The sequence below is a fragment of the Odocoileus virginianus genome, chromosome 14 (genome assembly GCF_023699985.2).
Source record: "Odocoileus virginianus isolate 20LAN1187 ecotype Illinois chromosome 14, Ovbor_1.2, whole genome shotgun sequence".
In the NCBI taxonomy this organism is placed as follows: domain Eukaryota; kingdom Metazoa; phylum Chordata; class Mammalia; order Artiodactyla; family Cervidae; genus Odocoileus; species Odocoileus virginianus.
In genome coordinates, this window is record NC_069687.1 from 51,452,699 (window position 1) to 51,478,727 (window position 26,029).

Sequence of the window (26,029 nt, forward strand, 5' to 3'; positions counted from 1 at the left end):
TAATAAAAGGTTAGCAATTAGTCTGAGATTGCTCATGTAAGCATCAGAACAGAGTGATCCTCATGTCTTTTGCCTTATATCTCTGCTAAATGTGTTTTTAGACTCAATTTGAAATTTTTATGAAGGAGGTGTGCTCTTCAAGCAGTGTTACCTCAGGAAACCTTAGGAAGCTATAGTAACTTGCGGGAATGTTTGGAATCTATAGGACCTTTTCCTTTCATTGTGACACCCTGGGTACATATAGGCCAGTGGTGCAAGTTTTCAGCTAAGTAATCATCTGCCCTTCTTGGAGAAAGCATATAATGTTTAACATTAAAAATGAGACTGCCTTAAAATAAGTTTTTCAGTCATTTGAGGAAATTATGTAATTATTAGGGTTGTTGGTAAGTTTCCTTTCATGGAAATTGTTGCATCTTTCAACTCTCATTTTTATTTATTTATTTATTGAAATTTAGTAGACATATTAGTATTTGTCTGTTTTTATTTTTGTTTTCCTTTTTAAAATTCTAGGAACCTAGACTGACAGTCTGTCTGATTGAGGAGTGTAATAATGAATCAAAATAAACTTTCTCGCCTGCAGTAGTTGGCTGCAGTGGAAGTAGGCATTCATTTATTTGATAAACATGTTTTTGAACACTTGCAATATGCAATACATGGTACTAGCCACTGGGAAACAGAAATGACTAGGACAGGCTTTCTGTGAATGTGGTTGTCTAGGGAAAGACTGGACAGCTAAGTGCTCTTTTAGCAGTAAGAACAGGGTGCTGTGGGGCACTTGGTGGGTTACTTGTCTCAGACTTGAAGACCTCATGTGGGTCATCAGGGAAGTCTTCCTTCAGAGGTGATACCGAAATAGTGTATCATTATCTCTTGACCTCCCTGTATAGAAGATGAGGATTTAATTTTCATTTTCCTATGTATCATGACTTCTATCCTTCAAGCCTCCCCATATAGTTAGATTATAATTTAAATTAGGTCACTATTTAGTGTTTGTATGACTACATACACGGAGTTCATATATAAAGAATGTTGAAGTCATATATCATTATACACGGCTAATTTTCTATCCTGTATAACTATCCGCTTAATCTCCTGTATTAATAATTTTGTTTGCTTAGTTTATTATAAGTTTCCTGTTATCATGCAGCAAGTTACCACAGATGTAAAGGAATAAAACGGCATTCAAAATACCTCACAGTTCTGTAGGTCAGAGGTTGAGCACACCATTTTGTACTCTTTGATCAGCCTGATAGCCTGAAATTGACATGCTGCCAGACTAAGTTCTCCCCTGGAGGTGTTGAGGAAAATGTTTCTCTACGTTCAGTCAGCTTGTTGGCAGGATTCAGTTCCTAGGTCTGTAGGACTAAAATCCCAGTTTAGTGCTGGCTGTCAGCTGCAAGTGAAAGTGAAAGTTGCTCCGTCGTGTCTGACTCTTTGTGACCCCATGGACTGTAGCCTGCCAGGCTACCTTGGAATTCTCCAGGCCAGAATACTGGAGTGGGTAGCCATTCCCTTCTCCAGGGGATCTTCCTGACCCAGGAATCAAACCAGGGCCTCTTGGATTGCAGGCAGATTCTTTACCAACTGAGCTACCAGGGGGAGCCTTGGGGGCCCTCCCAGTCTCTGGAGTCCAGCCACATTCCTTGATCATGACCCCTTCCATCATTATCGTCAGCAGTGGGGAAATTCTTGGTTGTCAAATCCCCTCAGGTTTTGAATCTCTTAACTAGCTAAAGAAAACTAGCTAAAGAAAACTCTTTCTTTAGCAACTAGCTAAAGAAAACTCTTTAGAAGGGTTCACATGGTTAGGTCAGGCTAATCTGTACAATTTTCTTATTATAAGATCATTCAGTTTGAGACCTTAATCACATCTGGAAAGTAATATCTAAATTAGCATTTGATTGAGTAACTGGGGAATGGTCTGTGTACACTGAAGTTATGAAGTTGACTCATAGGTGGTCATCTTAGAATTCTGCCTGCTACATTTAGCTTTCTATGTAACAATCTATTCTGTCCACCTGTTACCTAAATATTCCCTCAGTATGTTCACACACATCAGGTATTTTATTACTTTCATCATCTTGGAATCTGGAAAATTCATATGAGCTTTAGTATGCACTGGTTTTTACTCTATGCTTGTTCATGGCTGTTATAACTGGATCCCCTTTCAGTGTCATCAGAAGGGTTCTTCTTGCCTATCCTTTCTGTAGGATGCCTGTTTTCTGTACCTGTCTTCTTCCTTGTTATGACTTCCTCTTTCTGCTGGAGCCCAGGAATGTCTGTGGCATTCTGCAAAAGGTACTTGGGGGGTAAATTTTGTCAAGATTTTGCATGTGTGAAAATGCCTTATAGTTTTCATGTTGACTAGTAGTTTGGCTGGGTGTAAAATTCTAAATTTACCCCTTTAGAGGCATTTTTCCTGTGTCTTCTAGCTTCTGGAGTTGCTCTTAGGAATCCTTAGCCATTTTAATTCTTGTTTCTTGAATGTGTCATCTCTTCTTTCCCTTTGGCAACTTATATGATCTCTGTGTTTCTGTTTTCAATTTCATGATGATGTGGGTATATTTTCATTCCACTGTTCTGGACACTTGATGTATATTGCAAACTGGAAATTCATGTTCTTGGGTTCTAGATAACACTATTACATTCTGTTGATTATTTCCACACCTTCATGTTTTTGTTTTGTCTCTTTCTGAGCTTCTTGTTACTTAGATGATAGATGAATGACTCAGCCCTATATTTTTCTTACTGTTCATGTCTGCTTTCCCTTCTCTTTGTCCTTTTGGGGAATTTTTTGAGCTTTATCTTTCAGTCTTTCTGTTGAGTTTTTCTTTCCTGCTGTAATACTGTTAATGTCTATGAGTACTTTTTTTTTTAATTAAAATTTTATTTATTTATTTTGAATTGAAGTATAGTTGATTTATAGTATTAATTTCAGGTGTACAACATAGTCAATTCAATATTTTTATAGATATACTCCATTTGAAGTTATTACAAAATAATGGCTATATTTCTCTGTGCTGTGTCATGTATCCTTGTTGATTATTTTATACATGTTAGTTTGTGACTCTTAATCCCATAACCCTGTTTTGTCTGTCCTCACCCAATGAGTTCTTTTTTGTATTGTTGAATAATCATTTTATATTTGTATACAATCATTTGTATACTGATACAATAATTTGTATTGTTGAAAAATCATTTCATTTTTGTTTCATGAATACAGTGTTTTATTCTAATAAGGATATTAGTATTTTTATAAGCTTTTATCTCTATATGTGGTCTCTGTTTCCTTCAATCGTATCTGTTGATGTGATTGGTTGCTTTCTCTTTTTATTTTCTTGTGAAACTTTGAAGCATGCACAAAAGAAGGAAGAACAGTATAATGAATCCTTAGGTAACCATTTCTCAACCTCAAGAGCTGTATCAATATTTTGTCTCTATAAATTTTATATTTTAGAGTGGGCACTACAAAGTTAATCAAAAGGATTGAATATATATGGGAAACTTGCTGATTGTGGGTTTTTTCTTTAGAATAGTCTAGCCGGAAGCTTTTTTTTTGTATGTGACAAATGTTTTGGTTCTGTGATTCTGAGATCTTTCCTTAGTGAAAGATCCATCAATCTTTTGTCCATTATATTATATCACTGTTTTATATAGTATCCCTAGTCTTGATTACCTGATGTCTCCTTGTCTTCAGATGCTTTGTTTTACATTATGAGAGTAAATGGCCAAATCTGTACTGATTAAAGAGGGCCAGTTGTTTGACTATGCACAAGGATGAGATCTTGTCATCAAATGTCTTTTAAAATACCTTCTACAGGTCCTATTATTTTTAATACTTCCCTTCAGCTTCCCTTTCCAAAATAACCTTGTGATATCAGTTCCCAAGTCTTTTGGAGTTTCTGTAGTGTAGATCAGGTGGTTTCTTGCCCTTTTTCACTACTGGCTTTGAGCTTTGGTTTTCTGAGTCTGCTAAATCAGTCTTTCTTTCCTGCTTCCAAAAATAAGTTGCTTTTATCTCTTCTTAAGCTGTCTTTGTACTTAGAGTTCTAGGTCTTTAAAAACACATACTCATATACCCTTTTAGTGAATCTTGGGAGAGCACAGTAGTAAATGCATGTGTTCTATCCATCAGCTTTCTCCAGATGCTAACATAGTGATTTCTAATACAGAGTCATTTTGTATAGCTGCAGCATTGAGTATCACAGTTGGGTGTAAGGGCCAGTTCTTGTTGTTGTTGCTTAGTTGCTAAGTCGTGTCTGATTCTTTTGCAACCCCATGGACTGTAGCCTGCCAGGCTCCTCTGTTCTTGGGATTTCCCAGGCAAGAATACTGGAGTGAATTGCCACTTCCTTCTCCAGAGGATCTTCCTGACCCAGGGATCGAACCGAGGTCTCCTGCATTGGCAGAAAGGTTCTTCACCACTGAGCCACCAGGAAAGCCTGGGGCCTGGTTAGGGAGGCATAAAGAATGTGTCTTGAAGTTCAGAGGAAGGAGTGTTATCATTTGTGTTTTAGAAAGGTAATCAGTGCACCAGTGGGGACACTGGTTTGGAGTGGAGTAAAAAAAACTAAGGTCAAAGGAATAGTTGGGAGGCTCTTCTGTTAACCGTGAAAGAGACGATGATGTGAAGTAAAGCCATGGAAAGAAGGGGGAGAATTTGAGATAGAATTAAGGATTGCTTAGATTTGGGGTGAGGGGGAAGAAGCACAGGAGGTAGTTGTGGTATAATTTTTTGCTCTGTAGACAGCGGTTCATGTCACTTGAGTTAGGAAATGCAGGAACAGGAGCTATTTTTTAGGAAGATAGTGGGTTGGTTCAGTGATTTACTTGAGAGTTTGAGATGCCTTCTGGTTGATGATTTCCTGTGTCATAAGGAGTGTCTGGAGTTCAAAGGTTTTGGGTTGGCAATGATAGATTTGGACATTATCAGCAAGTACACAGCACTTGAGAAGAGAGCCAGAGACGGTACCCTGAGAAACACACTTTTTAGAGAGCGTTGTTCTTTTCTCCCTGCTTCACTGTAACTGTAACTGCAGTCATTTCACAGAATTGTAGACATTGTTTTATAGTTACAGGTGTGGATCGAAAGTGTTCAAACTTACTTAAAGCTGCATATCTGGGGTTAGACACATTCTTCAACCCACTAGATTACAAATCTAAATTTCTTGATGCTTTAACTGAGAGTCTTTTATGTTTAGCAGTTACTCACTTCAGTTTTGCTCATGCTAGCGTTTTGTGCTCATTAGAATGTGCACTAAGTAAGTAGATTCTAACATTCCTAGGAAATATTGTTTATTGATATTAAAAACTGAACTTGATTAGTTTTCCTTAATTTTTTTTCTTTTTTTGTTTTGTTAAGAATTGAGCTGTGGAGAGTGAAATTTAACTGAATTTTAAGGTCCAGTTTGCTACTTTATTAAATGTGACATTTTTGGAAAAATCTTTAATAAAGTCTGTCAACTCTTGCATAGTTGTAGAAAGGCCCAAACTTAATGTATTTAAGAATAAATTTAGTGTATTTCCACTGAAGTATCTGTATGCCGCTGATGAAATTTTGACTTTATATGTATGTGTGTGTCATTAAAAGAGGCATTCATATACATTTTGTTGCTTTGTAATTATATATTAATTGTATTGACATCTGAATTATTTTCTAAGTGAGGAGGTGTTTGATAGTTTGTTTGGTTTCCTTTCTTTGCTTATTAGATTGTAGAAATTATTATGAGTTAGAAATTGATTTTCTATCCTTTTTTGTTCCTTTCAAAGTGCTTAGATTTAGTGTGATGCACTGAGTCAACCTCCATAGATAGTAATTAGTCAATGAAGGTTTCCAACACTCATATTTAACTAATGTCAACAGTTTTCTCTGTTTGCTCCCAAGAAACTTATGTGTATATCTTCATAGCAGATATATGGCTATTAAAAAACTTGTTTGGCTTGTGGAATTGTTATACACCCTTCTTTTTAATCCCAATTTGTCATTATTTTTGAGATTGTTTTCATTCCATGCCTAATCGTTTTTCATGGTTACTGAGTATTCTAGAATATGAAGGTATTATAATGTAGTTATCTTAACTGATGAACATTTAGATTAGGTTCTTTTTAGCTTAGTTATTTAATTGAGATAATTTGTAGAATTTAACACATCACTGTTTACACATCTTCAGTCATCATGGAAGGAAAAATAAATATGTATATGAGACATCTCTTAAAATGAACATATATTTGTAACCTTGATTTATATGGTTTTACTACCATTAGGCAATTGAATAATATTTTTTTACTACTGATTTCCATTTGTAAACAGAACTAATTTTGTTTTAATAATTCTTAGAATCATCCTTTTAAAATCTGATTGATTGATTTTTGTATAAATTGGTTTTAGGGCTTTTTAATATGATAGGTGATTTTTTGGTGGGAGGTGGGACCTTAGATTTATCTATGTTAAGTTTTATTTATACTTCCCATAGGGATTAGGAGCAGACAGCAAGAACCTGTACCCTTTCCTGCTCCCAGTTATTCAACTGAGTACAGATGTTTCCCAGCCTCCACATGTTTATCTTCTGGAAGATGGTTTAGAATTATGGTAAGAGGAAAAACTTGGTACTGTGAATCTTATTTATTTATTTTCCTGGCCTTCCCTACTCATGCCAATAAAGCAAAGGTCATGTAATAGGGTTAAAAACTCAGCATTTAAAAACAGAAACATAAAGTCGGTTTCCCTGAACTGGGTAACATAATAACTCCTACTTTTCTTTGCATCTGTCACTCATTGTAGGATTGTAATAGTAAAAGTTAGAGAGGAAGTTTCAGTAAGAACTCAGCTGCATTTCATCTTTTGGAATTTGAAATGTGAAATGAGGAATCTTGACCAGAACTAAAAATTGACATAAAAACCTCCACACTGTTAAATGGGATGTTTGCGGGGTTATTGAGTTATTTTCAACTTCTTAGTGCTTTACCCTGTAAATACTGGGATAAAATACCTCAGCCCCAAACGTTAATGCTACTTAGTCTTGGCTTCCTATTTTACTGAGTATAGTAGTATACAGTGTTAAGTAGTGAAAACAGTCGGACCCTGTTTGTGTGGCGTCTCAGAGCCACGAATTATGTAATGAATGAATGAATTGGAGTTAAGTAAACACAGGCTGAGCATTGACTCGAAATCTTTTTGCTTCATCTTACTGATGGCAGCAGTTTTCTTTGGGACAAATCTACTTAAGATGTAGTTAGTAATACAGGAAAGCTTTTAAAACTCCAGTGTAAAAAACCTAGTATTGGAATTTAAAAAAGCAAATCAAAGAAAGTAAACACAGAAAAAAGGAAACATTTGTGGTGTCTCCCTCTGTCATTCCTTCCCCTCTCCTTCTCTTCCTTCCTTCAGTTTTCCTTGGATGTAGGAGTGAACAGTTTTTTGATTCTTAGAAATTGTTTTTGGTGCAAATGCTGAATGAATGGTCTGTAAACAACAGCAACAACAAATCAGAATACTAGATGAACAATTTAAAAACATATCTAGGTAGATACTTACTAATTTGCAATTTGTGTTTCTCATATTTTCTAGGTTATATTGTTTGAATTTAAATGACTTCTGGATGGTTTGGTTGTGAACTAACGTGTGTTGGAGTCTTTTATATTCGTATATTTTTATTTGTACAGTGTGGGTTATTCTAGATCAGAGGTTGGCAAACTTTTCCTGTAAAGGAGCAGATGGCAGGCTTCCCAGGCTCTGCACTTTCTGTCCCGGAGATTCAGCTCTGCTGCTGCAGGGTCGGAGCAGCCATAGACGGTCTGTACAAACGGCTGCGGCTGTGCTGCAGCAAGACAGCATTTATAGAAACAGGGTGTGGCCTGGACTTGGCCCGGGAGCTGTAGTTTGCCAACTTCTGCTCTGGATTACAAATTAAACAGTAATCTCTGGCAAATAGATTCTTTTCTGTAAACATATGTATGTGTATATATATGTACACACACTATTTATCATAACATGAAAATAATAAAGAGGTAGACTCATATGTTATCAGTATAGTTACAGATTTAGTGTATTAATGTGTGAATGAAAGGTGTACACATTTTTTAAGGATTATATTAACAGATAATAGGAATGCATTGAATGCATTGGTTTACTAATGGTAATTCCTTTTTCCCTAGCCTTTCATTATATATAAACAAAATTAAATCATTAGGATGCATTTTAAAAGTTTTTCAGGTTTACTAATGCTAAGATACTTTAAAAAATCAAAGTACATATTTCTTAATATAATTTTATTAGGGGGCTAGAACTCCTGTTTGGAATCAGTATTCCAAAACTCCTCTATTCGGAACATAGGTAGGCAGTCCCATGTATGTACCACTACATTAGGTTTGCAATCATATTCTGATGATGACATCTTTTCTTATCTGTGAAATGAGGAAAAATAATTTCTACCTGACTTGGTTGTATGAGCATGAGATGCTGTTTGTAAAGTGGTTAGCAGATGATATGTATGATTTGTAAAGTCTGAGAATTGGTGAGATTGCCTCGGAAGAAAAGGGCAAATAGAGAACACAGTGTTCTGGGCGGAATCCTGAGGAAAAAATTTTGAGGTCACATGAGAAGCTATCAGAGGAGGAAAACCAAGCCAAGAGAGAATATATCTTAAAAGAGGGAATGGTTAATTATGTCAGATGTTGTTGATTGTCACAGTAGAGTAGTCCATAGTAAGGAGTGAAGGGAGATGATAGGACGGGTTTCAGTGGAGTAGTGAGAACAGGAGGAGGAGGAGAGTAGACTGAAGAATAAATTGGAGTTAAGTACAGCCTGTGAGCATTGAAGAGTTGTTTTGAGAGCTTCTACTGTGAAGAGAATGTTGAAGTTGGGCAACAGTTGGCCAGTGTAGGAATGAAGATCTGGAGGTATGATGAGGCTCAAGAGAGTCAGATAATTGAGGGAGGCAAGAAGGGATGGGATTCAGCGTTAAGTGGAGGGGTTGATTTTTTTTTTTTTTCTTTTTTCTCCTTTAGATAGCAGGGATATTTCATCTATTCTAACTGGAGACAGAGAGAGAGATTTCTGTATTGTAGTAGAATAAGATGGGAGGATATTCCATCTCATAACGTCTATTTTCTCAACAAAGTATGAAGGATAGTCATCAACTGAGTGTTATGGGCTGGAATGGGAGTATTAAATAAGATGAGAAAGATTTGTGGGGACAAAAGTATAAAACAGTTACCTTGGGGAATGGAAATTTGAACTGATAGGGAGGTACAAGTTATTTGTTAAATGCAAAGTGAAATTCTTCAGATTGATTATGTGATTTTTTTCCCCCCATGACTTATTTGACCCAACATTTTTTTTTTTTTTTGCTGATGTTAAAGTAAATGATTTAGGCCTGGATTTATTGCATTGTAAATACAACATACCACTTGTACAAGTTTTTTAAACTTAATTTGAATTTTAATGACTTACATAGTAATATATTCACATAAATAGTAATGATAGTATCAAAGATGCAGACTTTCATGAATATCTATGATATCTATTCTTTTTAACTTGTAGATTGTTTGTTCACATTAGTTTGGTTTTTTATCCTAACACTGATCTATTAAAATATCCCATTCAGTTTTCTTCATGTGAGTGCCCCTTTTTATTCCTAGCATTTTTGAACTGTAAGTTAAACAAGATATTCAGTGCACAAAATTTTGATACTTTTGTATAGTGTTATAAGATTTAAGAAATAAAATATATTTAAAATTTTTTATGAAGTAATGTGATGTAATATATGTGTACAGTGTTTAAATTCTTTTGCATTTAATCTTATATTAATATTGTATGGTTTGTTTCATTTAGATTAAAAAATTTTTATTTTATTTTTGGCTTGCTGAATCTTTGTTGCTGCATGGGCTTTTTTCTGGTTGAGGTGAGTTGGGGCTACGCTGTAGTTTGGAATAGTGGGCTTCCCACTGCAGGTGGCTTCTCTTGTTGCAGAGCACAGGCTCTGGGGCACACAGGCTTCAGTAGCTGCAGCTCCCAGGCTCTCGAGCGCAGGCTCAGTGGTTGTGGAGCAAGGCTTGGTTGTTCTGTGGCATGGGGGCGGTGGGGGCGGTTATTCCTAGATCAGGGGTCAAACCCGTGTCTCCTGCATTGGCAGGCAGATTCTTTATCACTGAGCCACCAGAGAAGCCCTGTTTTGTTTAGATTTGATTTAATTATCTATGTTCATCTTTTTTACATCTTAGCTTTTTTATTTGAAATTTAGTTATGTTCCTATACAGAGCAAATTTTTTAATTTTACATTTTAACCTAACCAGGGATGCTTTACTTCAAAAGAACTTTTATAGTTGTATATTTATTTGTTGAATTGATACATCTTTTTTACTCTATGCCCTCTCTTCTGTACATTTTTTGGAAGGTTAACATTAAATTTGAATTTCTCTATTTAAAGATACAGGTACATACATCTTCGTCTAATTATTCATCAAAGTAATTAACTTTTCCTTTTCCTTGATGGTAGAGAATTTAGTGTTTTGACTTTTTCTCAGTTCCTCTCCTTTCCAAGTCTTTATTTTTTAATATGAAATTATAAATCATGTAATTTTATTTTTAAGTAGTTTCAGTTCTTCAAATCTTTTCCCTCTTTGGAATAGCATACTTTATGCTATGAAAGCTGCCATTAAAGTGAGAGTGACAGTGACTTGAGTGGCGTTTTTACTAAAGTAATGATGGTGGAAGGGAAAGAGCAAGCTTCATATAGATTCTTTTCTGGATCTGTTGAGTAAAAGAGTGTTTTTAAACATCTTCTAGCATTTAGAATATGCCTTTCAATGTTTTTCTCAGTGAAACCTCAGGACTGGAGTGGGGCTTTTCTTTTGGTTTCATGGTTATTTTAAAGATGAATAGGATTTTGTTTTTAACCTTACCTGAAATTTTATTCTTTAAAAATGAAATGAAATCCTGTTATTATTTTTTTTAACTGGTTTTTTATTAACATATAGTTGATTTACAATGTTGTGTTAATATCTTCCATACACTAGAGTGACTCAGTTATACACACACGTACAGTCTTTTTTATATTCTTTTCCATTATGGTTTATCCCAGGATGTTGAGTATAGTTCCCTGTGCTATACAGTAGGACCTTGTTTATCCATTCTGTATGTAACAGCTTGCATCTGCTAACCCCAAATTCCCAGTCCGTCTCCTTCCTCTCTCCCTCCCCCTTGGGAACCACAAGCCTGTTCTCTGTGTCCGAGTCTGTTTCTGTTTGTAGATAGGTTTATTTGTGCCATATTTTAGATTCCATGTGTAAATGATATCATATGGTATTTGTCTTTCTCTTTAAAATCCTGTTACTGTTGATCAAGTTAAGGTGTCTAAAGATGTCATTCCTTGTGCTATTGAGAAGTACTTCATTTGGGGGTACCTGGCTTTCCCTGTGTAATCCCCTGCCTAGATTACCTCCTTTTGTCATTTAACATTTGTGAAGTATTTCGTAGACATAAAATAATATGGGGGTCATGTTGTTTATTTATAACTTATATAAAGTGAAAATTCATTTTCCATATTCTGGGTAAGAAATAGAACAGTGAGAATATCTGTGAAGCCCATGGTATGGCAAGTTTGTTCCATGCTGGGATAACCCACTGTACCAATTTTTTTGTTTTCATTCCTTGAGTTTCTTTCTTGTGTTTTTATATTTTTAAAGTCACATATGTGTGTGTATCTCTAAACAGTATATTTTAACTTCTTATGAATTGTATCATGTATGTTCTAACTTGCTTCTTTTGCTTCCTGTTTTGAGATTGATCCATAGTGATGAGCTTAATGGTGTGACTGTAATGATTCACTTCCTCATTTGCCACTTTGTTTGATGTTCACATAATTTAACTCTGAACATTCTTGTGCATGACTCGTAGAGCAAATGTATTAAGACCATATGCCCTGTAAACATTTCTGCCTAGAAATAGGTCCAGGTCATAGCTATATACACATGTACATATTCAGTATTACTGGATAATAGCTGTTTCCCGACGTGATTGTATCAACTTGCACTGCTGTTAGCAGTGTGCAGGTTACTGTTCTGTAGCTTTGACAGTACATGGTATGTCATGCTTAATATTTTGCTGATTGATGGGATAAAATTGTATCTTGTTTTGGTTATAATTTATATTTTCTTGATTACTAGTTAGATATATTAAAGTCATGTTTATTGTCAACCATTGTATCTTGTGTGAAATATTTGTTCATGTGTTCTGTCCATTTTTCTCTTGACTTTTTAAAAAAATATCTCCTCCCAGTATGTAACTTTTATGTTTTAATTTTTTTTGAGACAGCTTTTGGTACATAGTAGTTGTTAACTTTACTGTAGTTTGTATTTATCAGTCTTTTTCTAGACTTTTTCTAATCTAATGCCATAAAAATCTTCTGACCTTTTGTAAAACCTACTTTTCTCATATAAATCCTGGAATTAATTTCTGTATTTTGTATGGAGGAGAGGTTTGGTGTCTCACCACAAAAAGACTGAGTAGTCCCCCTTTTTTAAAAAAATAATTCTCTGTATTGTCTATTTTGCTTTCTTCCTTTAAATGGGATAGTTTTTGAAATACTTAAGTTGTATTGTTAATAGCTTTAAAGGCTGTGGAAGATGATTTAATCATTGTTTTACTTTCCCCCTTCCTAGGTTAGTGACTTTGGAAAACAGCCCATGTATTACACCAGAGTTGCTTCGTATATTTCAGAATATGTCACCACTTCTAGGTAAGTTTTAAAACATAAAATTACTACTGTTTTAGAGGTAGCTGTAAATTATACATTCCATTTTTAATAAACCCTTGATTTTAAGATATAAGTTGGGTAGTATTTTAATAGTTTCTGAATTTTTTTTTTCTACAGTATAACTTTTTAGAACTATTTCTGTATATTAAAGAGCAAACACTAAATTTACTTAATTGAAAAGTCATTCATGTTATATCAGTTGTTCATAAATGAGCTCTATACATATTTCTGATTTAGCTAAGGAACCACTAAAATAAAGATTATTAAATATTAGAAAAGTATTTATTGTTTGTTGAGGTATTATTTATGTATGAGCTTGAAATAAGGAAGCTTAATTTTCTTTTTTAAAAGTTCTTTATTTATTTGGCGGAGTCAGGGCTAGTTGTTGGGTCTTAGATGCGGCACACAGGGTCTTCACTGTGTGATTTTCGTCGTGTCTTGTGGGATCTTTTGTTGTGGCGTGTGGACTCTAGTTGTGGCCCGTTGGCTTAGTTGCTCTGAAGCCTGTGGGATCTTAGTTCCCTGACCAGGGATTGAACTCTGCCTCTGCATTGCAAGGCAGATTCTTTAACTGCTGGACCACCAGGGAAGTCCCAGGAAGCTTAATGTTTTGAAGCAACACTTTTGACATGTGACACCAGAGAAGGAGACACTGTGCTAGGATTAGGCTCTTTGGTCTCTGTTAGCTACCATGGATAATATGTAGTTTGGTTCCTTTCTGAACGTGAACATGTATGCTGATGATGCTTAACCATAGAAAGCCAATGCTTGTCTGCTACATATCCGCTACCATTCACAAGTATGTGATATCTTAAATTTACAAAAAATACTGTCTATAGAGTTATTTACTGTCCTTTTGCTTCTTTTTCAGTCTGCAAACTACTGCCATTTAAAAACATCATTTATTTACAAAATGTAAAAATTGTTTACGCTTATTCCATTCAGAGTTCCCAATCTTTAATATCTACCCATGAAACGCCTTTTAATTCCTTTCTTTTGAGGAATCTAGTGCATTGTAAGACACTTAGTAGCATGCTTACAACTCACTGGATGCTGGTTTTAACAGCCAAAGTTTCCAGACATGGCCATATGTCCTCTCAAGGGCAAAATTGCCCATGGTTGAGAGCATTTGAATTAAATTATTCATAGTCTAAAAATAAATACAGATCTATTGCATGGTCAACTCCTCTTGATACTTGGATGAGACAATAACTTTTTTTTAAATCAGAGTTTTACTAGGAACTCATAGATACAATGAACAGTGTTCAATATACTTGAAGATAAATTTGTTAATTTTAGGGCTGTTTTTTTTACTATTAGTATGTAGTATTTGTTGAAGATAGCATCCTTAGTATAAGCTGTACTTGGCATGATGGAGACATGGAAAACAGTATAAAGTGATTTAATTGCTTTTGCTTGTATATATCAATCTAGAAATAGCTTTTAAAATATCTGTGAGAAGAGATGGAAACTATGGTTTTCAAAATCAAATCTTTCTTAAATATTGTTTTCTTCTTCCTAGACCTTGGTAAAATTTTAGATGGCAGTGATTTAGAAATTATATGTGGAGACATACCCGGAATGTAACCATTCTGATTTCTTACTTAAGTGTAGACCCTTCTGCCTTATTTATCACAGTGGTGGCCAAGTAGTTTGCTGTTCATTGTTTATCTGTTAAACAATGTGCCCAAGTTCAGACTTGACTGAACTTGCTCCTTAAGGAGAAAAGGACAGTGTGAAGTTTTCCTAAGGATAACTTTATCCAATATAATTGTCTATCCTTTTATCCTGACATTTTATCTTACTTCTATTGTGAAACGGCTTCCCTGGTGCCTCAGATCGTAAAGAATCTGCCTGCATTGCAGGAGACCCGGCTTCGATTCCTGGGTCTGTAGATCCCTAGGAAAGGGATTGGCAAACCACTCCAGTGTCCTTGCCCATGGACTGAGGAGCCTGGCAGGCCATGGGCTTGCAAAGAGCCCATGACTGAGATACTAACACTGTCGTATACTTAGGTGACAACCTTTGTTATTTCTGTCTTTGATGAGCATGGTAACGAGTTGGTTAGTCTCTGTCCGAGCATGGTAACGAGTTGGTTAGTCTCTGTCCCCTCTACATTCTCATTTTAACTGATACGTTCAATCCTAAAATATACAAAATAATTCCTTTGAAACATTTTGAATTTGGGGTATGTTTTTCATCTACTGATAAAAATATATGGGTGGGTTCAGTTCATTTGCTCAGTCGTGTCCGACTCTTTTCGACCCCATGAACTGTAGCACACTAGGCTTCCCTGTCCATCACCCACTGTCAGAGCTTACTTAAACTCATGTCTAAGGAGTTGGTGATGCCATCCAACCATCCCATCCTCTGTTGTCCCCTTCTCCTGTCTTCAATCTTTCCCAGCATCAGGATCTTTTCCAATGAATCAGTTCTTCACATCAGGTAACCAAGTATTGTAGTTTCAGCTTTAGCATTAGTCCTTCCAATGTATATTCAGGACTGATTTCCTTTAAGATTGACTGGTTGGATCTCCTCGCAGTCCAAGGGACTCTCAAGGGTCTTCTCCAACCCCACAGTGCAAAAGCATCAATTCTTCAGCATTCAGCTTTCTTTATAGTCCAACTCTTAACATCTGTACATGAGTACTGGAAAAACCATAGCTTTGACTAGATGAATCTGTGTTGGCAAAGATACATCTCTGCTTTTTAGTATGTTCTCTAGGTTGGTCATAGCTTTTCTTCCAAGGAGCAAGCGTCTTTTATGGGTCATTCTCATCTAAATAGAATGTCTTCTTACTTTGTAGGATATGAGTTAGATAAGAACCCAGAACCTACACTTTTGCCGGGAAACATTTTTTAATCTGTCCTATTGCAAGTGCATATGATTTCTAAAATCGTAGCAATACACAAAAATAAACTCGAAATGGATTAAAGATCGAAATGTAAGACCAGAAACTAAAACTCCTAGAGGAGAACATAGGCAAAACAATCTCTGACATAAATCACAAACCACCTCCCAGAATATTGGAAATAAAAGCAAAAATAAACAAATGGGACCTAATGAAATTTAAAAGCTTTTGCACAACAAAGGAAACTATAAGCAAGGTGAAAAGACAGCCCTCAGATTGGGAGAAAATAACAGCAAATGAAGCAACAGACAAAGGATTAATCTTACAAATATACGAGCAACTCCTGCAGCTCAATTCCAGAAAAATAAATGACCCAATCAAAAAATGGGCCAAAGAACTAAACAGACATTTCTCCAAAGAAGACATACAGATGGCTAACAAACACATGAAAAGATGCTCAACATCACTCATTATCAGAGAAATGCAAATCAAAACCTCAATGAGATACCATTACACACCAGTCAGAATGGCTGCTATCCAAAAATCTACAAGCAATAAATGCTGGAGAGGGTGTGGAGAAAAGGGAACCCTCTTACGCTATTGGTGGGAATGCAAACTAGTACAGCTGCTATGGAGAACAGTGTGGAGATTTCTTAAAAAACTGGAAATAGAACTGCCATATGACCCAGCAATCCCACTCCTGGGCATACACACTGAGGAAACCAGATCTGAAAGAGACACTTGTACCCCAGTGTTCATCGCAGCACTGTTTATAATAGCCAGGACATGGAAGCAACCTAGATGCCCATCAGCAGACGAATGGATAAGGAAGCTGTGGTACATATACACCATGGAATATTACTCAGCCATTAAAAAGAATTCATTTGAATCAGTTCTAATGAGATGGATGAAACTGGAGCCCATTATACAGAGTGAAGTTAAGCCAGAAAGATAAAGACCCATACAGTATACTAACACATATATATGGAATTTAGAAAGATGGTAACAGTAACCCTATATGCAAAACAGAAAAAGAGACACAGATGTACAGAACAGAATTTTGGACTCTGTGGGAGAAGGCGAGGGTGGGATGTTTAGAGAGAACAGTATCGAAACATGTATATAATCAAGGGTGAAACAGATCATCCAGGTTGGATGCATGAGACAAATGCTCGGGGCTGGTGCACTGGGAAGACCCAGAGGGATTGGGTGGACAGGATGGTGGGAGGGGGGAGTGGGATGGGGAATACATGTAAATCCATGGCTGATTCATGTCAATGTATGACAAAAACCACTACAATATTGTAAAGTAATTAGCCTCCAACTAATAAAAATAAATGGAAAAAAATAAAATAGTAGCAATACAAAATGAAAAGTTTTAGATTAAGATGATATTTTGGGGATCATGTTTTGATTTGTATAATAAATACATGTAATTTATATTCTGTTTTATCATTATTGTTTGTGATAAGACATGTAAAATAGCACTGCATAAACATTTGATCATACTCAATTTTAACAAAATGGTTTTTTGCTTTGCACTTTGAAAGGAATACCTAAAAACAATATTATTTTCCTATACTATTCTGGTAGTAATACTTTAAAGAACATTTTCTATGTGTAGGTTTTTCATAGGGGAGTGGATTTGAATAACAAAGCCCAAGAATTGAGAATTATAATTTTCAAAGTATAACAGGCACTCCTTTAAGTAGGGTTACATGTTCAATGCCAGCACAGTAGACACTCAGTAAATGCTTATTGAATGAACCCATTTAAGCAGATGTCAAAATATGATGGTAAAATGATTCAGTTGCATGTGATTTGTCATACTGGTACTAGAAATTTAATTTGAAGTGAAAGGTTGGATTATGTAGTTATTTTCTAAAAGGAAAGAAAAGGGAGCTTAGTGTTTTCTAAGTTGTTTTAACTAATGGGAGGAATATGGAAAGCATTAAGTTACAGGTTAATGCCAGTTTTTAGATAGATATTGATATATTATCAGTCAGAATAGCATTCAGAAAAAATTTGTAAAGAAGGGCATGTAGCTTAGCTTTAAATGAATCGCTTCATTTAAACTGACTTTGAACAATTAATTAATTTGTTCTTTATTATTATTGTTATTTTGGCAGAACTGAGTTCAGAAAGTCTCAGAACCTGCTTTAAGATCATCAATGGTTATATCTTTTTATCATCAACAGAATTTTTACAGGTATGTTGTAGTTTTTGCATTGTTAGAATTTATATAGTTATTATTTCATTGTTTCCTCTTTGAAATCGGAAATCTTATTTTGAAGCTTTTTCAAAGTTTAAAAGATTGATTTATTACTTTGGTTGGGGGGATCGTCATAAGCATTGCCCACTGCAAATGTGATGCAGTTCCATGAATTACATTATTTAACACAGAAATTATGCTCTACATATAAATATATCCTTATATTGCTATAAAAATCAGAATAACAGTAAGCTGTATTTTTATTTCTTAAACTTTTCCTACAGAGTTCTAATTGAAATTTTATATACTTAGAGCTTTAGTATCTAATACTCAAATAGATTATGAATCCCAAATTCAATATTATGCCTTTTTTGATATTGCAGATATATTCATAAGTATAATTTGACTTTTCATTGCATTTCAGACCTATGCAGTAGGTCTATGTCAGTCCTTTTGTGAACTGCTAAAGGAAATTACTACAGATGGTCAAGTTCAAGTGCTGAAGGTAATGACTACTGTTGTAAGTTTTCCATTGTATTTTGTGAAATTGGACCTTCATTTGGATTTGGATGATTGACAAGAAGGGGAAGAGTAATTCTAGACAGCATGTTTTCTTTTAGCAGTATTAACTCGGTGTAATACTTCTGGACTAGGGATCTGAAATCTGATTGTGCATATAAGTCACCTGAAGATATTGTTAAAATGCAGATTTCGCATTTCTAACCAGTGTCTGCTGATGAGTCCCCAAAGTCTCTGCCGCCCCTGTCCTGAGACTTCACTTTGTGTAATAAGGCTTTAAAAACTTATAAATTACCCAAAGGGTGGTGACGTCTGATACTTCTCACCTGTCCAGTTTGTTCGCCTGCTTTTGGGACACAGTATCCCACTATAATTTAGTATTTTTAATTTGGATTGGCTGTTGAATTTAGAGTACCAAGTTTGTATGAATTGTGTATAAAAAAGAACCAATGTTGCATCATTACATTGTATACCTGAAGCCAATATAGTGTTATATTCCCATAAAAAAACAACTGATAGACTGTGAGTTAATTTTTATGCATTATATCTTTATGGAATCACTGTATCTCTATATATTGTATATAATTGTGTATAATTAAGAACAGGCTCTGAGTTATCTATATATCTACATATTAAAGCTATGAATTATATCAAATGTATATACTTAGATATAAATATTTTAAATATATGTTAATATATCTTTACATGTATATGTGTGGTTCATACACACTTACTTTGTATGGAACTTTCTGAGAAGGTGTACTTGTTAAAAGCCTCTATTTTTTGTTTCTAATTTCTTAGTTATGTTTTAAGTCAGATATGAGAGCTGGTTGGGTGAAGTGTTATTTTAACATAACCAAGTAGCATTTTTTTTATGTGAAAGTCCTGGCTTTAGATCCTAAAAGCTATTTGATTTCCTCCCAATGAAATGAAAATGTGTTTTCCCAAAAAGGTTCATTGTTAGAAATGCATTAACCACAGTAATCAAAGCAGCAATCCATAGTATATTTTGGGAAACGAAGTGGGTATTAGTTTGTATAGATAGTAAAATTTTCTTCCATATTAACCAACCATTGGAACTCATTCAAGCATCACACTATTTAATGTGCTTTTCTTCAGACATTTATTATACACTTAAATATGCGTATAAAGCTGCAGGTATCTGTGTTAATATCGATGTTAATTTGATTTTCAAATGGCTGCATTTACTATCACTGCTGATTATTCAGTTTCCCCATGTGGGTCAGTTCAGTTCAGTCACTCAATCATGTCCAACTCTTGGCAACCCCATGGACTGCAGCACGCCAGGCCTCCCTATCCATTACCAACTCCTGGAGTTTACTCATATTCATGTCCATTGAGTCAGTGATGCCATCCCACCATCTCGTCCTCTGTCGTCCCCTTCTCCTCCTGCCTTCAATCTTTCCCAGCATCAGGGTCTTTCCCAATGAGTCAGTTCTTCCCATCAGGTGGTCAAAGTACTGTAGTTACAGCTTCAGCATCAGTCCTTCCAATGAATATTCAGGACTGATTTCCTTTAGGATGGACTGGTTGAATCTCCTTGCTGTCCAAGGGACTCTCAAGAGTCTTCTCCAACACCACAGTTCAAAAGCATCAATTCTTCAGCGCTCAGCTTACTTCATAGTCCAACTCTCACATCCATACATGACCACTGGAAAAACCGTAGCCTTGACTAGATGGACCTTTGTTGGCAAAGTCATGTCTCTGCATTTTAATATGCTGTCTAGGTTGGTCATAACTTTCCTTCCAGGGAGTAAGTGTCTTTTAATTTCATGGCTGCAATCACCATCTGCAATGATTTTGGAGCTCCCAAAAGTAAAGTCAGCCACTATTTCCACTGTTTCCCCATCTATTTGCCATTAAGTGATTGGACCAGATGCCATGATCTTAGCTTTCTGAATGTTGAGCTTTAAGCCAACTTTTTTACTCTCCTCTTTCACTTTCATCAAGAAGCTCTTTAGTTCTTCTTTGCTTTCTGCCATAAGGGTGGTGTCATCTGCTTTTCTGAGGTTATTGATATTTCTCCTGGCAATTTCTCCTGGTTCCAGCTTGTGCTTCATCCAGTCCAGCATTTCCCATGATGTACTGCATGTAAGTTAAATAAGCAGGGTGACAATATATAGCCTTGACATACTCTTTTCCCGATTTGGAACCAGTCTGTTGTTCCATGTCCAGTTCTAAGTGTTGCTTCTTGACCTGCACACAGATATCTCAAGAGGCAAGTCAGGTGGTCTGGTATTCCCATCTCTTGAAGAATTTTCCACAGTTTGTCATGGTCCACACAGTAAAAGGCTTTGGCATAGTCAATAAAGCAGAAGTCGGTGTTTTTCTGGAACTCTCTTGCTTTTATGATGATCCAGTGGATGTTGGCAATTTGATCTCTGGTTCTTCTGCCTTTTCTAAATCCAGCTTGAACATCTGGAAGTTCACAGTTCATGAACTGTTGAAGCCTGGCTTGGAGAAATTTGAGCATTACTTTGCTAGCGTGTGAGATGAGTGCAGTACTTTGAGCATTCTTTGGCATTGCCTTCCTTTGGAATTCAAATGAAAACTGACCTTTTCCAGTCCTGTGGCACTGCTGAGTTTTCCGAATTTGCTGGCATATTGAGTGCAGCACTTTCACAGCATCATCTTTTAGGATTTGAAATAGCTCAACTGGAATTCCATCGCCTCCACTAGCTTTGTTCTTAGTGATGCTTCTTCCTCAGGGCCACTTGACTTTGCATTCTAGGATGTCTGGCTCTAGGTGAGTGATCACACAATCATGATTATCTGGGTCATGAAGATCTTTCTTGTATAGTTCTGTGTATTCTTGCCGCCTCTTCTTAACACCTTCTGCTTCTATTAGGTCCATACCATTTCTGTCCTTTATTGTGCCCATCTTTGCATGAAAAGTTCCCTTGGTATCTCTAATTTTCGTGAAGAGATCTCTAGTCTTTCCCATTCTATTGTTTTCCTCTGTTTCTTTGCATTGATCACTGAGGAAGGCATTCTTATCTCTCCTTGCTATTCTTTGGAACTCTGCTTTCAAATGGGTATATCTTTCCTTTTCTCCTTTGCTTTTCAATTCTCTTCTTTTTACAGCTATTTGTAAGGCCTCCTCAGACAACCATTTTGCCTTTTTCTTGGGGATGGTCTTTATCACTGCCTCCTGCACAATGTCAGGAATCTCTGTCCGTAGTTCTTTAGGCACTCTATCAGATCTAATCCCTTCAATCTGTTTGTCACTTCCATTGTATAATCATAAGGGATTTGATTTAGGTCATACCTGAATGGTCTAGTGGTTTTCCTTACTTTCTTCAATTTAAGTCTGAATTTGGCAATAAGGAGTTCATGATCTGAGCCACAATCAGCTCCTGGTCTTGTTTTTGTTGACTGTATAGAGCTTCTCTCATTTTTGGCTGCAAAGAATATAATCAGTCTGATTTCAGTATTGATCATCTGATGATGTCCATGTGTAGAGTCTTCTCTTGTGTTGTTGGAAGAGGGTGATTGCTATGACCAGTGCATTCTGTTGGCAAAACTCTGTTAGCCTTTGCCCTGTTTCATTCTGTACTCCAAGGCCAAATTTTCCTGTTACTCCAGGTATTTCTTGACTTCCTACTTTTGCATTCTAGTCCCCTGTAATGAAAGGGACATCTTTTTGGGTGTTAGTTCTAGATGGTCATGTAGGTCTTCATAGAACCATTAAACTTCAGCTTCAACTTGACCGTGTGAGTCAGGTGTCAGCAAACTTTTTGTATAGTACATGTTTTAAGTTTTGTGGGCCATAGTGTTTTTGTCTAAACTGTTTATATATCTGTTGTTGTGGATTGAAAGCAGGCATAGACTACATGTATCCAACAAAATCATGCAGTTGTTTGGGTCTGGCCCAGCAGCATTGTCTGGCAACCCCTGCTGTTGGTCTTCAGTGCATTCTTCTAGGCCCATGTGATGGAAAAACCAGTTTCTGCTTTTGAGTAGTCATTCTTTTCGGGGTGGGAAGCTGGTAAACAGGTAGCCCAATTTAGTGTGTTACATAGTTTTGGATCTCAGATTACCTGGTGAATTTTTTGAAAATTTGTGTACATGTTTGACATAAGATGTTAGGATTTCTTTTTTAAAAAGTTCCCCAGGTGATTTTCATGAGCACTTTCTCCTATGAAAGTTAGAAAGTTAAGTCACTCAGTCATGTCTGACTCTTTGTGATGCCACAGACTGTAGCCCACCAGGCTCCTCGGTCCATGGGATTCTTCAGGCAAGAATACTGGAGTGGGCTGCCATTTCCTTCTCCAGGGGATCTTCCTGACCCAGGGATCGAACCCAGGTCTCCCGCATTGCAGGCAGACGCTTTAACCACATTCCTATCTATTCGCTTTATGTTCCTCTGGGAATATAGAAGTGATCTTCCAACCCAACATTTTGCAGAGAACATTTTTCAGAGAGAGCGAGTTGAGATGGGAACTGAGTCTTAACTGTTTGGTAGGGTTAGGGTTGCCAATAAAACATAGTATTTTTATTTGCTAAATCTGGTAATCCTAGCAGGGTAAATTAGATTAATACAGTGTTAGATACTACAGAGACATGAACAAGAACAGAGGGACTATTGTGAGAATTATCTTTTGAGGGTGGGGATAATGGTGTTATTTAAACCTTTTAATATCGATAAATTGGAGAGGTTCATATGCCAAATTAGTGAAGTGTTAAATTGTAAAGCAATGAGAAAATGATGATATCATTGAGAATGATATTTGTTTCCTAGGGCTAGCATAACGAAGTACTGCAATCTGAGTGGTTTATAACAACGGGAACTAATCTATAATATTTATAGTGATTATCTCTCTCAGAGTCCTAGAAACTAGAAGTTGGATATCAAGGTGATTGTAGGGCCACACTGTCTCTGAGGACTCTAGAGGAAAATCTGTTCCTTGCCTTTTTCTTAGCTTCTGTTAGTTAGCAGCAGTTTCTGACTTCCTTCGCTTACACATGCGTCACTCCAGTCTTTGCCTCGGTTGTCACATGACCTTCTCCTTATATCTCTGTCTTCTCTCCTTAGAAGGGCACCAGTCCTAATGGCTTAAGTGTGTGTTACTTGCTCAGACGTGTCTAACTCTTGCAGCTCCACGGACTGTATCCTGCCAGGCTTCTCTGTCTGTGGGATTTCCCAGGCAAGAATACTGGAGTGGGTTGCCAGTTCCTTCTCCAGGGGATCTTCCTGATGCGGGGATCTTCCTGATGCAGGGATCGAACCTGGGTGTCCCCCATTGCAGGCAGATTCTTCACCCTCTGAACCACCAGGGATGGGGCCTATCCTAATTACTCCATCTTAATTATACCTGCAAAGATCTTCCTGGCTCTCCTGAATTGGCAGGCTGACCCCTCTCCCCCCCACCAAACCACCAGGGAGGCCCTTCAGTATTCATTCTTAAATGAATTATATCTTATTGATGTTTAGGTTGATATTTAAGAGTGATTCAATTAAAGTGTCATTGTAGACTTCTGAGAGATTTCTTGCAGAAAGGCTTTTAACAAGGCTTGAAATAAAAAGTTCTTTGGTTAATTCTGATTTTTCCCAACAAGATTATTTATCTAACCCATTACATTCTTCAGCACACTCTCTGATTTGGCATTTTGTGCTTGAAATCACAATGGAAACTTAAATCTGAAATCATAGTATTGTAAGCTAGGAAGTGGGTAAATATAGAATGAAAATACAGCAGGACTCTTCGGTTTTAATTTCATAGGTTCTTTGGTTTCTTATTTAGAGTAGGAGATAAAGGGTGGGAGTATAGGCCCTTGTTTCTGAGAAGCTTCTGGGCCCTGAAGGAGTAATAATCTGTGTGTGACTTGTCTTGACCCCAGATACTTGAGGCCTGTTTGCCACCATGTGTCTATCAACCTCACTTCTACTAATTTCAAAGTATTCTAGCCCTGAAGCTTACAAGCCTAGTAACATTTGTCCTGTTGTTTGTTGAAATGTTTTTGTGAATTTTTATTGCATTTACTCTCTTACCAAACTGATTATGTTGAGGATTCCATCTGTCTTACAGAATCTGAGCTTCATCTTTTGCCTCAGTGATGGTTTCTTCTCTGAAAGTAGAGATACAAGGAATTGATACTTTGAACTTAATTCTGTTTGAGAAATAAACTGGTAATGTGGGAGTGATAGAAATTTGAGAGAAGGTTGCCTTGTCATTTTGATGTTGCTTTTGTAGATTTTTCAGTGTGTGTGTTTTATCTTCCTTTTCTTGACTGTGAGCTTTTCCATGAGCCTAAGTTTAGTAAATAATAACTGCATGTGGAATGTTATTTTCTCCTTGACCAATGTCTTCGTTTGGTACACCCAGCTCTGCTACTTACACATTCTTGGGTACATTCTGGACTTAAATTCTCTTATTTATTCTAAAAGGTGTTATACTATTATGATTTTAATAATCTGTAATTACCATTATCTGAAATTTTTGTGTTAAATTATAATCTATAAATTCTAAGTGATGAAAAACTTAGAATTTTTCCTACGTTTAAACACCTACCAGAAAAAATTTAAATAGAGAGATTTTTCCTCCTGCTTTTCTGCAATATTATTAGTAAAGTAATTGTTGAAAGACAGCTTGTTCCGTCATACGGAGTGAGGTTGTGAGATTTATTTGAAAATGAGGCAAGTTTTTAGGATATGTTCTAAGGAGACTATTTTCTCTTACTGTGTAAGTTATATTCTTGATGTAGTGTAACTTAACAGATGACTTAAGCAAAACTGCTACAATTAGAATATTGTCTCTGCTACCTCACACCTGGGTGATGTGAGCAAGTTAATCTCTAATCCTCACTTTTAATCTGTCAAATAAGGATAAAAACTTTACCTACTTCCTAGGGTTGAGGTAAGGATTGCATAACCTTATATGTATAGACCTCTTAAAACATTGCCTAACATATAATCAGCCAGTACAAGTGTTGGCTGTTTTTATCTAATTATATAATCTCCCTTTGGGGAAAACAGTCCACTAAGGAAATCCTCCTTTGAACGTTTCTTCTACTGATAAATAAATGTTTGTTTAAAATAATACATTAGTGAAATTTTTTAAGACTTAAGTAAAAAAAAAAAAAAAAAAAAAAAAAATGGTTTTGTCATGTGTGTAAATGTTATTTATTTAGTATAGACATTAAAGATAACTTTCTGGAAAATGAAACAAAAAAAAAAAAAAAAAGACTTAAGTAGGTAATTTACACAGTGATAGAGCTTTACTCGTTTTTTCAAAGCCATGTATCTCAGCTGGCTTTTAAAAAACAGTTGTTTTAAATTCTTCCTTTACAGAATTACACAATCTTTTAAAACTTTTTATTATGGAAAATTTGAAGTTTACATAACATACAACACTACCTTTATAGTTTCACTGAAAAGGAATCTATTTGCTTCTTCTCTTTCCTTGAACTGAAAGAAGATAATATCATTATTTGTTCCCCACTTGTGCCTAATGGTTTTTGATTGAATGATTCAACACAAATCAGTTACCATCCAAATAAACACTGAACTACAACATGTAACATATATTACATATTAAGCCAGTTTAGTATGTCAGCAGGGGGTCATTAATAGCATATAAATTCTAGAATTAAAAATTGGCAGTCTAGTAACCTGTGTTTAAGACTTTTTATATAGCATTGCTGTAGCTAAACCTCATATTTGATTTGAAA

The 26,029-nt window shown here is 36.0% G+C and overlaps 1 protein-coding gene across 1 annotated transcript in view; it reads left to right on the forward strand.

Moving 5' to 3' along the window:
* Positions 1-26,029, forward strand: part of IPO11 (importin 11) — a 196,246-nt gene that overhangs the window by 88,634 nt on the left and 81,583 nt on the right. The window contains exons 21-24 of the mRNA XM_020879101.2: positions 6,474-6,589; positions 12,661-12,737; positions 17,736-17,815; positions 18,243-18,323. Of these exons, the coding sequence (XP_020734760.1) occupies positions 6,474-6,589; positions 12,661-12,737; positions 17,736-17,815; positions 18,243-18,323 (354 nt within the window). The remainder of the gene's footprint in view (positions 1-6,473; positions 6,590-12,660; positions 12,738-17,735; positions 17,816-18,242; positions 18,324-26,029) is intronic.